Genomic DNA, 15,267 nt, shown 5'->3' on the forward strand with positions numbered 1-15,267 from the left:
AGATCATAACTAAGGACCACATCATGAATGTATGTGGCGCGATAGGAGAGAGTGACACGTGGTGAATGTCTTTCAAGGGTTTACAAGGCAAAATACACACAGGGGTATTCCTATTTTCGAAAATTTTTAAAAAAATTAATACCAAAAATTCATTTTTTTTTTCGCGACCGTCGTCAAAATTATGCATGTAATTGAACACCAATAATCAATATGCATAAAGGTAAACACAAATATGCATGACGTTTAATAGAAATATGCATGAGAAAGTATCAGTAAGTGACCTATCTGAAAAAATATGATCCGCCAAGTGACCAGCAGCAAGAGCTACCTAACGGTGTCACATAGTACTATACATATAGTTCAACACGAATATGCATAAAGAAAAACATAAATATGCATAACGTTACACACAAATATGCATAGTATTATTCGACAACGATTGACACCATCGGATTTGTGTATTGATACTTTCTCATACATATTTCTATCCAATGTTATGCATATTTGGATTCATGTTTATGCATAGTGTTCAATTATATGCATAATATTGATGACGACCGCAAGAAAAAAATGGATTTTCGGTATAAAAAAAATTAAAAAAAATTATAGTTTTCGAAATGACTATTTTACCCCTCTGTGTTTTTTTGGCTTTGAAAGCTTTGGAAGGTCTTGAGAGGCTACTGCCACGTGGCGCGCTTTTAGTGAGCGACGTGGTCTCATTGTGTGATCCAAGTTTAAATCTATATACTATGAGGGAAGTGGATACTATAAGATCTTATCCATATATAGGCAATGGTTCAATTGAGAATAATAAATATGGTGAGAATTAAGAAACAATCATATCCATTGAAATTTTGAGATCCAACGGCTGGAATGCTCACACCATATCTAGCGGTTTTTATCAAAAGAAGGTTAGGTTAGACTTTTAACAATTAACCATATCTCTAATATAACTGATTTCGTCCAATCTAATCTTTTAAATTTGGAAGATATTACTAAAGATTCTATCTTTAAACCACTTCAATGCATACCTAGGTATATTGGTACGTAATTTCCATTCGCCGAATCTGTCTTCTCGAGATTGTGAGAAGGTAACAGTGGTAATTATTTTGCCACTAGTTGATTGATTTATATTCAAAATAATTATTATATTCCAATCTCGTCGAACCTGGTTCATATTTTGTTGAACTTATCCATTACTGTAATGAACTTTAATGATTTTTATTTAACTTATTTTATGCTGCAATGACTAATCGAACATGAGCTTAAGTGGGCTCTCTTTGCTGGCTCGTTTCTGCGCTGATCGACCACTAGGCCGTTAGCGGTCAACACGTAGTCGTTCCTTCATCTTCAGGCTACTACTATCATGAATCGAAAAGTCGAAATACTATCTCCATTTCCCCAACCAACGGCCGCAACATCCTTCGGCAACCAACGTCGTACTCCCGATGTACAACCGGCCGATTTACGGCCTCGGTTTGTCTCTATCTCTACTGTAACGGAGAGCCAAGAAACCATCATCGTGTAGTTCATTCTTGCACGCACATCGAAGCTAAGCCGAGAACCTCCATGGTCGAACACCATCGCGAAACGACGACCGAAAAACCACTCGACGAGCAACATAGCAATCTACAACGAACTTATTGATTCAGTTTATTGAACGTTGTATCATAAAATAATAATCCTAAGGGCTGATTGATTTATATTCAAAATAACTATTTATATTCCAGTCTCGTCGAACCTGGTTCATATTTTGTTGAGCTTATCCATTACTGTAATGAATTTTATTATTTTAATGGGTTTTTATTCAACTTATTTTATGCTGTAATGACTAATCGAACTGGAGCTTGAGTGGGCTTCCTTCGTCGGCTTGTTTATGCGCCAACAGGCCACTAGGCCGTAAGCCGTCAACACATAGATGTTCCTTCATCTTCAGGCTACCACTATCACAAATCGAAAAGCCGAAATACTCTCTCCATCTCCCCAACCAACAGCCGCAACATCCTTCGGCAACCATCATATTTCTGATGTAGCAACCGACCGATTTACGGCCTTTGTTCCTCTCTCTCCCTACTGTAACGGAGAGCCGAGAAACCACCATCGTGTAGTTCATTATTCCACGCACATACACGGCTAAGCCGAGAGCCTCCATGGCCGAACACCATCGTGAAACGACGACTGGAAAATCACTTGGCGAGCAACATAACAATCCGCAACGAACATATTGGTTCAGTTTATTGAACGTTGTATCATAAAACAATAATCCTAAGGGTTGATTGATTTATATTTAAAATAACTATTTATATTCTAGTCTCGTCGAACCTGGTTCATATTTTATTGAACTTATCCATTACTGTAATGAACTTTAATAGGTTTTTATTCAACTTATTTTATGCTGTAATGACTAATCGAACTGGAGCTTGAGTGGGCTTCCTTCGTCGGCTTGTTTATGCGCCAACAGGCCACTAGGCCGTAAGCCGTCAACACATAGATGTTCCTTCATCTTCAGGCTACCACTATCACAAATCGAAAAGCCGAAATACTCTCTCCATCTCCCCAACCAACAGCCGCAACATCCTTCGGCAACCATCATATTTCTGATGTAGCAACCGACCGATTTACGGCCTTTGTTCCTCTCTCTCCCTACTGTAACGGAGAGCCGAGAAACCACCATCGTGTAGTTCATTATTCCACGCACATACACGGCTAAGCCGAGAGCCTCCATGGCCGAACACCATCGTGAAACGACGACTGGAAAATCACTTGGCGAGCAACATAACAATCCGCAACGAACATATTGGTTCAGTTTATTGAACGTTGTATCATAAAACAATAATCCTAAGGGTTGATTGATTTATATTTAAAATAACTATTTATATTCTAGTCTCGTCGAACCTGGTTCATATTTTATTGAACTTATCCATTACTGTAATGAACTTTAATAGGTTTTTATTCAACTTATTTTATGCTGTAATGACTAATCGAACTGGAGCTTGAGTGGGCTTCCTTCGTCGGCTTGTTTATGCGCCAACAGGCCACTAGGCCGTAAGCCGTCAACACATAGATGTTCCTTCATCTTCAGGCTACCACTATCACAAATCGAAAAGCCGAAATACTCTCTCCATCTCCCCAACCAACAGCCGCAACATCCTTCGGCAACCATCATATTTCTGATGTAGCAACCGACCGATTTACGGCCTTTGTTCCTCTCTCTCCCTACTGTAACGGAGAGCCGAGAAACCACCATCGTGTAGTTCATTATTCCACGCACATACACGGCTAAGCCGAGAGCCTCCATGGCCGAACACCATCGTGAAACGACGACTGGAAAATCACTTGGCGAGCAACATAACAATCCGCAACGAACATATTGGTTCAGTTTATTGAACGTTGTATCATAAAACAATAATCCTAAGGGTTGATTGATTTATATTTAAAATAACTATTTATATTCTAGTCTCGTCGAACCTGGTTCATATTTTATTGAACTTATCCATTACTGTAATGAACTTTAATAGGTTTTTATTCAACTTATTTTATGCTGTAATGACTAATCGAACTGGTGCTTGAGTGGGCTTCCTTCGCCGGCTTGTTTCTGCGCCGACCGGCCACTAAGCCGTGAGCCGTCAACACGTAGTCGTTCCTTCATCTTCAGGCTACCACTATCATGAATCGAAAAGCCGAAATACTCTCTTTATCTCCCCAACCAACGGCCGCAACATCCTTCGGCAACCAACATCGTATTTCCGATGTAGCAACCGGCCGATTTACGACCTCTGCTTATCTCTCTCCCTATTGTAACGAAGAGCCGAGAAACCACCATCGTGTAGTAATCACCGAACAACAGATGTTGATGAAACAAGAACGGTTAAAAGAAAATATCTGGCTAACGGAAATATAGAAATTCGCCGAAATACCCCAGGGATCGGCATTGACAAAGAAGTTGCACTAATTGGGGGATACGATTAAACTTCCCTGATTTCTCACGAACCAAAATTACTCAAATATCCTTTTACATTTAAAAACTCAATTACCGAACCATTTTTTAGATAATTAAATGAGTTAATCTATTAAATCTGGAGCGTAGGATGTGTTGAAATCAAGGGGTAAGATTTATTCTTACTTCTTAATCTAAGGGGTTTTTTTCCATTGAAGTGAACCCTATATATATAAATATATATAGAGAAGGGCTACCGTGAAAACACTTCTTAAAATAAAAATAAAAACATTTTTCAATGTACGAATTTTATGCAGAACACGTATGAATTCATCCAATAGGGTTACGATTGTGAAAAATAAATTTTTGTTACCTTTGGGATTCGAACTCAGGACCACGAATTCATCCAATAGAGTTATGAATCAACCGTAGATCTTGATGATCGAAGGGCTGAAAATTGTTTATATTTTAAGAAGTGTTTTTATTTTAGATCCACACTCTTATAATAGTAGTATATAGTATCTAGCGGTATGCACAAATCATAGTTTAGTGAACGACGCTGATTAGGGCTTGATTTGTGCGTTTTTTAAATTCAGTAAGGGTAGTCTTGTCATTTTGTTTCATTTCTTACCCTCTTCCTCTTGATTCTACTTGATTTTTACCTTGTTCCTCGCGATTCGCTCTCTTCTTCTTCTTTTTCTTCCGCACTTTAGTTGTGCAATTTATACTCTCTAATTTAGGTTGATTTGTTCTCTATATTTAATTTGATTTGTCCGATTGAGAGTATGTCCCATTTTTGTATTTGTACTCTAATTTTACATATATATATATATATATATTTATATATATAGGTTCACCCTAATTATAAAGTATTTATAAATTAATCATTTAATTTGGACTGTCATTGCATTATAGATTTATAGATTCACCCTGATTATAAAACCATTTTCAAATTAATTTATTAATTTCGGCTTTCCTTTGCAATATAGAAATTACACTTATTACTATATTTATATTATTTGGAAAAATATATGATTTATATACATAAATCATAAATAAATTTATTTTGGTTGGAATGCCCTCAATAGAGCTGTCTAATCTGTTTAACGGATATTGATTAACTCAAGGTTACCCGAAGCTTGTTTTTTGTTCATTTCAATTAGAATTTCAATTTAAACTTAAACATGGATTCATATTTTGTTTTTGACAAATTTTGAATTTTTATGTCGTTTCGATTATCAGGTCGACATTCGATTAGTAGATTTGTAAAAACTTCGAGTATGGTTGAACCTAGTAATCGAATTGAATTAACCGAATTTAAATAAATAAATAAAAATATATAATTATTTTAATTATAATTTAATTTATATTCTCTAATTCCAACTTTCTAAGGCCATCCACTATGGTTCAAAAAAAAATGGGTAGTTGTTGACGTGGAAAGGAGAGAACCATAGTGGGCGTGAGTATTTGGGGTAGCAAAATTCCAAAGGTAGCAAATTTGCTACCTTGGTAGCAGTTCAGGCGGTGGGCCCCCAAGGCAAAGAAGGCACGCGCGTTTGGCGTTAAATCGCTGGCAGCGCGCACAGCTGGAGCGCGTGCATTGCACGCGCCCGCTGTGCGCCTGCGATTGACGGACCGGGCTGGCCCATTTCTTTCCTCTTGTTTTCGTCCGTTTTCTTTTTTCTTTTCTTTTCTTTTTCAATTTTCCCATCCTTTTCCTATTTGTTTTCCTTCCATTTTCCAACTCTTTTCAATCAAACAAATAAATTTGTCAGAGATTGACATATCTATTCATCTATATTTGATGTGATGATACGAAGCTACTATTATATTTGATGTGATGGTACAAAGCTACTACAGTTTTAACGTTTCAATGGGTTGAAAGGGCATATTTAATAAGGGTATTTTTTTTCCCTATATATATCTTCATGTATCATATGATTCTTACCCCTTTAGTTTTTATACATTTATAATTAATATTTATTATGTGTTTGTTCGAATTTTGATTGAAACGGATAATTAATTAACTAAGGTACCAAATTATATTTTAATTGTGTAGTTATTTTATTAACTTTAAAAAGTATGAGTAATAGATATTACTATAAATTGGCCCGAATTAAAACATATAGTAAAATAATTTTTTATTGATTTTCAAATATATAATTAGGAGTATGGATTTATAAATATGAAATGAGTTTCATCAATTGTATAATATCCGAATATATACTTGCAATTTAATTTTTTATATTTTATAATATTTTTTTTATTTACTATATTGTTATATTTGATTGTATAGACTTTTTTTTTCTGTTTTCCTCTTTTATGAGCTTTTGACGTTGCTTGGCTTGGCCCCGGCGTTTGGGGTTTTTTGTTTCTTTCTTTTCTCTAATAAAAATCTCTAATTCAGCATAGACTTTTTTTTTTAAAGGAGGATTATATAGACTTTTTAAAATTTTAAATTGATTCGACAAATTAGTATGGATTATACTATTATGAGTATAAATTAAATATTTAAACTGTTACTGTTTTGTTTGATAAAGAATTGACAATTGAAGTTAGATTAAATATGATTTGATGTTTGATGATGATATACAGATAAAGTTTTTAAACAATTAAGTTTTTAAAAAAAAAATAAAATCAAAGGCACATTATCTTAAACCTATTTTTCTATTATAATTTTATTTATCTTCTAATACTTTTTCGAATGAGTTACCAAATAGTATCACATTAAAATAAAATATTAATGTATTTATAATTTATAATTTATAATATAACCTAATGTGACTTACCATCGCGAAATTCGTTTAGATTACTACATGACCAATACTTTTCTAAAGTGAAAAATATTCTTTTTTTTTTTCGTTTTAATCTCTCTGATTATATAACAATTAAGAAAATTAATACAATAATAAAGGATTACCTCCTAACTATAGATCCTCTGACCTTTTGTATTACATCAGTAAAATAATTAGGATGATAAATTACTATATTCATGTACACGTGTATATATATATATATGTATATATCTATCTATATATATATATATCTATTAAATCAAACTAGAGTAACTACCAATATATTTAGAATTAATATTTTATAAATAACTAATAATTATGATAAAGAAAACAAACAGAGGAAAAAAGAGGCATTTTTAAACTCTCAAAGTCATACTCTATCCCCTCTCTGAAGTGTTATCGTTCTCCCTCAAATTCCCTTTTCATCACAAAATCAAAATATATGCCTAGAATCAAATTTCCTCTCGCAAATACTCAAATATTTCGCTTTCTTTCCTCAATCCTTGAATTGAATTCATTGTCTCTAAGAAATTCTCTCTCAAATTCTGAACAACAAACTATAACCAGAACGAAGGAAGGGTACAAGAAATCAAGAATTTCGGAAAATCGGGTATACCCGTTAACTCTTTTCTGAAAATCCAATAATACTCGAGATGTCGTTCAGCGCTAAAGTTCACCCAACTATTTTTTGCAGCACTTCATTATCCATTTAGGCTTTACAAATCAATTCATTCTCCACCCCCAAAGGCCAGTTCTGGGTTGACAAGAATCCACCGGTGAACCAACAACGTGAAATCATAGGGAGTCAGCAACAAGAACTCATCTGAGACCATAGGAGGCCACGCCAATCTTTTCGAAGACAAGGTATGTTCTGCTTTAGCTTTATATTCGTTTCTTACTCTTTTTTTTTTTATTACTCTTATTATTATTTTTTAATCCTACTCATGACAGTTTGAAACTATGTCTTGATTCATAAACATAATTTTAATTTTTCTGTTTATGTTTCTTTGGTCATAGTATGATTATTTGTATTATGTTTCTACGACAACGCTTTGGTTTTTGGATGCATAAATAACTAATTGATGATCAGAATATCTAGCAAGAATGAGTTAGAAAAACTTGAATTTATATTGATGGTTGATCCGTATAGGGTAGAATCATACATAAATGGTAAATTGCATTGATAAGTTATCAAGATGATCAAGCAAAAGTTACTAAAACATTTTGCTGTAGGTGCAAGATGATCAAGTAAATTTATGCACCGCATCAAAAGATGCTCAATCAATATTTTTCTGTTTGTGTTTCTGTATAGAAATTTATAAAAGAAGTATGTTTTTGTTTTGTTTGGATGGTTGATTTATTTGTATTGTTTTGAGTCGGGATATTTTCTGAAGCGGCATAGAGACTATAAGCAATAATAGTATAAATATTAAGAAGATGACTAGAATTCCCTTGAAACTACTTTTGGTTCTATGTATCAGTATAATTCACTTAGTTTTTATCAGTAATAATATAAATGACACAGCATAGGAAAGTTTGATGCAACAAACCTATCTTCTTGGTCGCAAGAGAAAGGAAAAAAAATAGGGAACAAAAGTAAACAATTTAGGTTGACAGATCTTAACTAAGCAAAAACAGATTAAGTCTAGCTTCTACTCTAAATTATTTCGGATTTGAATACGTGGTAACATTGAAGTCTCGTATATTTGGGATTAAATTACTAGAAATGTTAAAACAATCTCACTTGAGTCTCAATCTATAACTATATGAGTTGGTCTGATTTTAGTGTCTATATATAACAAATTATACAATTAAATGGTTTTATACGTGCATGATGCTATATCTTTAGTGTTTTATATTTATTACTGAGTTAATAATTATTCATTATTTTCTCATATACATTATTTTTTACATTAATATGTAGATGGATAAATCTTGGATTAACATAAAAGATCGAGTAAATGATGATGCTTTTAAGCGTGGTTTACACAGCTTCCTTGAATTTGCATACATAAGCAAGTCGGCAGAGGCTAAGATTAAGTGTCCGTGCACTAAATGTAGAAATTCTAGATTACAGTCCAGAGATGAGGTCTACAGTCATGTTATGGTAAATGGTTTTCTTGAAGGATACACCAACTGGGTGTATCAAGGCGAAGAACCATATTACCTTAAAAATAAACATGTTGATGCATCACAAGAAAGAAATGACCATCATGATATGGGAGGACTGATACATGATGCATTGAGAACATCGTTTCACCATGGAGAATTTCATGAAAATACCAGTAGTTTTGGTACTAATTCTGAAGATCCCATAGGAGAAACACTACACAATAAGAATCATTTTGATGAGAACACTGAAAAGTTTTTTAAATTATTAAAGCATGCCGAGTGTGAGTTATTTCCTGGGTGCAAAACCTTTACTACCCTGTCATTTATAGTGCGATTGTTGCATGTGAAATCACTTTGTCGTTGGAGCAACAATTCCTTCACAATGTTGATGGAAGTCTTGAGCGAGGCGTTTCAACAAAATGATATGTTTCCAAAATCTTATAGAGAAGCTTGGAACATAATTAAGGAACTTGGACTTGAGTATAAAAAGTTTCATGCTTGTCCCAATGATTGCATGCTTTACTGGAAAGACACAGAGAATGATGAAGCGTGTAAACATTGCAAGACTTCTAGGTATAAGCCATTTGAGGTGCATGGCGAGTGCTCAACTAAAAGGGAGCATAGAATTCCGGCAAAAGTCGTTCGTTATTTTCCTTTAAAACCCAGGTTACAGAGGTTATTTATGTCTTCAAAAACGTCTCATTTGATGAGATGGCATGCAGAAGAACGCATTAAGGATGGTAAGCTTAGACATCCTGCAGATTCTAAAGTGTGGAGATCATTTGATGAAAAGTACCCAGATTTTGCTGTTGATTGTCGTAATGTTAGACTTGGACTAGCTGCTGATGGTTTTAATCCATTCAAATCAATGAGCATTTCTCATAGCACATGGCCCGTTGTTCTCATACCTTATAATTTACCACCTGGAAGATGTATGAAACAACCTTCCATTATTTTATCCACGCTCGTCGATGGTCCTCGAAGTCCAGGGAATGATATTGATGTGTATTTGCAGCCCTTAATTGATGAACTTCAGGATTTATGGGATCACGGGGTTCCTACATATGATGCGACAGACAAATGTATGTTCCAGTTACGTGCTGCACTATTTTGGACTATAAATGACTTTCCAGCATATGCTATTATTTCAGGTTGGAGTACAAAGGGTGCATATGCATGTCCTTGTTGTAACAAAAACTGTCAATCACGTTGGTTAAAAAATGGAAAGAAGCATTGTTATATGGGACATCGTCGTTTTCTTCCAAGTGGGCATAAGTATCGTACAGATAGGATTCATTTTGATGGGTCTATCGAGAAAGCTCCAAAACCTTCACGATTGTCAGGTTCAGAGATATTAGAGCAGGTGGATGGTATAGTAAATAACTTTGGGAAGTATACTGACAAAAACGTGAGAAGAAAAAGAGGACGGAATGAAGGGTTTCATGCTCATACTTCAACATGCAGATACAATTGGAAGAAGTTGAGTATATTCTTTCAATTGCCATATTGGAAAGATAATCTAGTTCCCCATAATCTTGACATCATGCACATAGAGAAAAATGTTTTGGAAAATATCTTATGGACTTTGCTTGGTGTTGCTGCTAAAACAAAAGACAATCTTAAGTCCAGATTGGATCTTCAAGAACTCAACATTCGAAAGTCTCTTCATCCTCAGAGAGAAGGCGATAAGATTTATCTACCATCTGCTTGTTTTACATTGAGCAAAAAAGAGAAAGATGTTTTTTTGCAAGTCTTAAAGAATGTAAAGGTACCCGATGGGTATGCATCGAACATCTCAAAATGTGTTAATATAGCAGAGCGGAACATATTTGGTCTCAAAAGTCATGATTGTCATATTCTTATGCAACAATTGCTACCGGTAGCTTTAAGAAGATTGGTTCCTAAGCATGTCTGCAAAGCCATAATTAACTTATGTGAAGTTTTCAAGCAATTGTATTCAAAAGTTCACACTGAAGCTGATTTTGAAGATTTAGAGGAACGAGTTGCGCTAGTGCTATGTGAATTAGAGAAAATTTTTCCGCCTTCATTTTTTGATGTTATGGAGCATTTACCAATTCACTTGCCAGAAGAAGCTAAACTTGGTGGACCTGTTCAATTTCGTTCGATGTATCCGATTGAGAGGTAATCTTTTATTTATATTAAATTACTGTTATTTTTCTTGTTATTATTATTATTATTATTATTATTATTATTATTATATGGTTTACATGAGGTAATAAAAGTTTGTTTTCATTTAGGTATTTATGCACATTGAAAAATTATGTTCGCACTCGAAGTCACCCAGAAGGATCTATAGCAGAGGGGTATCTTGCTGAAGAATGCATGACATTTTGTTCAATGTATTTAAGTGATGTCGAGTCTAAACTAAATAGACCGAATAGAAACGATGAAAGTGGTGAGACATCCAAACCTCAAGGTGGTCGTTCCTTGGGAAAAGAAGAAACTTTTATGTTGGGCGACATCGAATGGACTCAAGCACATAGATATGTGATTAATAGTTTATCAATTGTGGACAATTATAAAAGGTTCATACCCATAGATTGCATTTAATTACTCTTATTTATTGTTTTTTATTGCTAAATTAATAATATCTTAATATTGCAGGAAACATTTGAGTGAGCTACAACGTACAAGTCGACGCATGTCAAGTTATGATAGACAAAAGCTTCATGCTGAAACCTTTCATGACTGGTTTAAAAGTCATGTAAGTGTATTCATAAAATAATGACCTATATTCGCTTAGTATATATATATATATATTATCTAATACATTAGTTATATATATATTTTTTGTTAAAACATACAGGTAAACGCAAGCAATGGTACCGGTGTAGAACATGATATTCAACACTTAGCTGCTGGACCAAGTAAATGGGCTCGACGTTACACTGGATATGTTATAAATGGATTACGATTTCATACTAAGATGCGAGAGATAAGGAGAAAAACCCAAAATAGTGGCGTGTTCTTATCTGCTTCTACGAATAGTTTCTCAAGTAGTAAGGACAAAAATCCTAAATCGGGAGATGTCTCATTTTATGGTGTTTTGAAGGATATAATTGAAGTGAGATACACCAATTATTTGAAATTTGTGTTGTTCAAGTGTGATTGGGTTGACTACAATGTAGGGTTGAGGCGTGATGAGTTTAACTTCACTTTGGTCAACTTTAATCACTTACTATACAGAGGAAATAGAAAACTAGATGAACCATTTATTCTAGCATCTCAAGCCCAACAAGCTTGGTATATTCAAGATCCAGTTGATTCAGAGTGGCATGTAGCTTTGAAAATGACACCTCGAGCTATATTCAATGTGGACCCAGAGGTTAATGAAATTGAAAGTATTGAGGATGAACAATTTTCAAGTCAACAACATGAAGCAGATGTTGACAATGAAAATTTGGCATGGGTTAGAGCAGATGTAGACAGGGTATCACTTACAGGAATCGACATTCCTATTGGTGAAACTAATGTTGATGATTTTGATAATGATGATGCAAACCTTGAGGATGAAGACGTTGACGAAGAAGACTTTGAGAGTGATAATTCCGATTCAAGTGATGATGATGACTTTTTTGAAGAAAGAACACCACCAAATGATAACGAAAATGATTAGAAAATTCGGTATGTTACCAATTCTTTTAGACTTATATTTTGATATGACTACAACTTGGAAGCTTATATGTATCGTGTATTTTAATTGTTTAATTATCTTTGGATTAATTCAGGTACAAAAAAAATTGTTGATTATATGCTGTGTTTGTTGATTGTTGCAGGAACAAGAATAGTGGATCTGAATTATTCTTGATGCATACCTATTATAGTGCAAGTTATTAATTATAGTTTGGTGTCTTCCATTTTCAGCGGATTGGTGTGTTTGGAGCGACCTGGGGTCTTTTTCAGATGTCTGTGCGCTGGACTCTGGCCTTCGAGGGACGGGCTCCGTTGGCTGCCCATGAGTCGTATCAACTTTGTCGATGATTTGCGTGGACGTTTAACGGTGGCTGCTTCTTTGGGCAGCACCACCTCTAGCATGCGTAAGGCAGATTTCTTTCATTTTCATTTTCTTTCCTTATTTGATGTTCTTAGATTAGATTTTTGCGATTGTGTCTGGTTTGATATTACATTTCGTAAGATTCATAGGTGTTTTTGGTGGTATCCGGTTTTTATGTCTTGTTTCGCTGTTGAAATCCGGGATTGTCTAAGGGCGATGGTTAGGCCGGAGCTTTTGAGGCGATTCGTTCCGCTTTCTCGGCATTTATTTTTTTGCGATTTTTTGCGCTTTGTACTGGACGAGCACTCTTTTTCCTCTTTTAGCTTTTTCCGTTGCAGATTTTGCTATAAGAGGTTTTAATGAGGCTCGGCCTTTAGTCTGTTTTTTCTATGCTCTCAAGGGTTTAGGTTTTTTCTATTTTCTTTTAATAATAGCTTTATTTTAATCTAATAGTGCAAGTTATTGTTTAAGACTTTCATGTAGAAGGACTATTCAAGAGATATATTATTATTATTATTATTATTATTATTATTATTATTATTATTATTGAATCAATAAAGTTCTTGCTTTACAAAATATTATTTAATGTACACTCGTTTCATGTGTAATGCGTTCACACATGTTTTGTTATTGATTTGTATTAGATCACTTTACAAAGTACTCCATGATATGTAATTTATTATTTCTTCTCAATTTAATGTTTTTTAAATGTAAATTTATTGTTGAGATAATATTATATTTACTAATCCGAATTGGATAGTTTTAGCAAAGTCATGTATGACGAAGAAAATATTTATGCATAATCAAGCTACAACTAGTTTATTAATATTACTAATATTTTATGTAATTATTTTATAAAAGTTTAAGGATTATTTAACGACTTTTTGTAATCATTTATGGTAATTTAATTTATAAATTACAATTCTTCATTAAAAAAATTACGGCTAACAATTAATATATGTAAAATGATTAGACGAAAACTTATTCTAAAGAACTAATAGAAAAATTATCGCAAACTTGCGTGTATATAAAACCCATATAGATTGTTATTACAATATTATTGCAAAAATTTCGTCGTAGATTTACATCCTAAAAGTAAAATAACTCATATACATTGCTTACTTGTGTCAGATAATATATAACATAATTGTGTCATTATTTTGCAACACTATTTTCAATGTGTTATATAATTGTAGCATTTCATTTAGGTGTCGCATATAAATTGTCGTAAATTAGAGACACAAGATAAACTGACACATATGTGTTACACAATTTTGACACAATATATAGATGACGCACAATTGTCGTATATTTTACAACATTGAATTCGACACAATTCTAAATGGGTCGTATAATAATGACATTTTAATGAGGTGTCACAAATAATCGTCGCAATTCAGAGACAGAAAAATATGTGTCGCATTTGTGTCAAAAAAATACGACACAATATTTAAATAAAGCACAATTGTCGCAAATATACAACATTAAATACGACAATGTCTTCAATTTGTCGTATAATAATGACATCTTAATGAAGTGTCACATAAAATATGTCATAATTTAGAGACATAAAAATATGTGTTGCATATGTGTCAAAAAATTACAACACAGGAATAAGATGACGCATAATTGTCGCAATTACACAACACTAAATGCATAAGTGTGGTAAATTTATGACACCAACGAGTAGTGTCGCACATGTGTATGTCGCAATAGGTCAAGAATGTTGTAGTGACATCCCATCCCCACAAAATCTGCGAACAACACTTTCAATGAAAAAGTGGGTCAAATTTAGAATCTTCTATCAAAATCAGTTTTGTCTTATATTGTCTCTCTCTCTCTCTCTCTTTGTACACGAAATCAAAATTTTGACAAACCCTAGAACCGTGTACACGAACTCTCTGAATTTCCAAGTGAACAATACCGTGTCTCTCTTGTACAAGCTCAAATTTCACCCAATTTGAGAGCAAAATTTCACCCAATTTCACGCCTCACACTCTTTTCTACAAACTACCGTGTGTGGTTTGAAACCCCAAACAAATCGTAGTCGTGTACTCCATAATAGAGCAAAAACTTTCGTGAATTATTCTTTCTTCTCAATTAACAATGAGTGATACTGAATCCGACTACTCGAGAGAGGAAGAACAGCCTGTAGAACGAGGCCATCGCCCGAGTACATCGAGGAGGAAAAAATACCCGACGCCGAATCCGGTAAGTAACCGTGAACTATATTTGTTTAAATTTAAATTTATATGTTTTGTATTGTTAAATTGTGCACAACAGTTGATTATTAGGTGTTTATGTATGGCATAATGTTGGTAATTTGCGAAATTTTGAATCTGGAAAGTATTTTGAACAACCGTGTACAACCGTGTATGGTTCTTCCATACACGGTTGTACACGATTAG

The 15,267-nt window shown here is 33.9% G+C and overlaps 1 protein-coding gene across 2 annotated transcripts; it reads left to right on the forward strand.

Annotated features, from left to right (window-relative positions):
• The first annotated feature begins 7,081 nt into the window (after nt 1-7,081).
• LOC131007019 (uncharacterized) lies at nt 7,082-13,387 on the forward strand. Of its 2 annotated transcripts, none has more exons than XM_057934165.1 (7): nt 7,082-7,342; nt 7,427-7,596; nt 8,657-10,986; nt 11,103-11,390; nt 11,470-11,569; nt 11,672-12,489; nt 12,730-13,387. In XM_057934165.1, the coding sequence occupies exons 3-6, from the start codon at nt 8,657-8,659 to the stop codon at nt 12,479-12,481; spliced, it is 3,528 nt and encodes a 1,175-aa protein (XP_057790148.1). In that variant the 5' UTR covers nt 7,082-7,342; nt 7,427-7,596; the 3' UTR covers nt 12,482-12,489; nt 12,730-13,387. The 2 variants fall into 2 exon arrangements, with proteins under 2 accessions (XP_057790148.1, XP_057790149.1); XM_057934166.1 differs by having other exon boundaries at nt 9,996-10,986.
• The last annotated feature ends 1,880 nt before the right edge of the window (nt 13,388-15,267 follow it).

This window comes from Salvia miltiorrhiza, chromosome 1, assembly GCF_028751815.1.
Source record: "Salvia miltiorrhiza cultivar Shanhuang (shh) chromosome 1, IMPLAD_Smil_shh, whole genome shotgun sequence".
NCBI classification, from domain to species: domain Eukaryota; kingdom Viridiplantae; phylum Streptophyta; class Magnoliopsida; order Lamiales; family Lamiaceae; genus Salvia; species Salvia miltiorrhiza.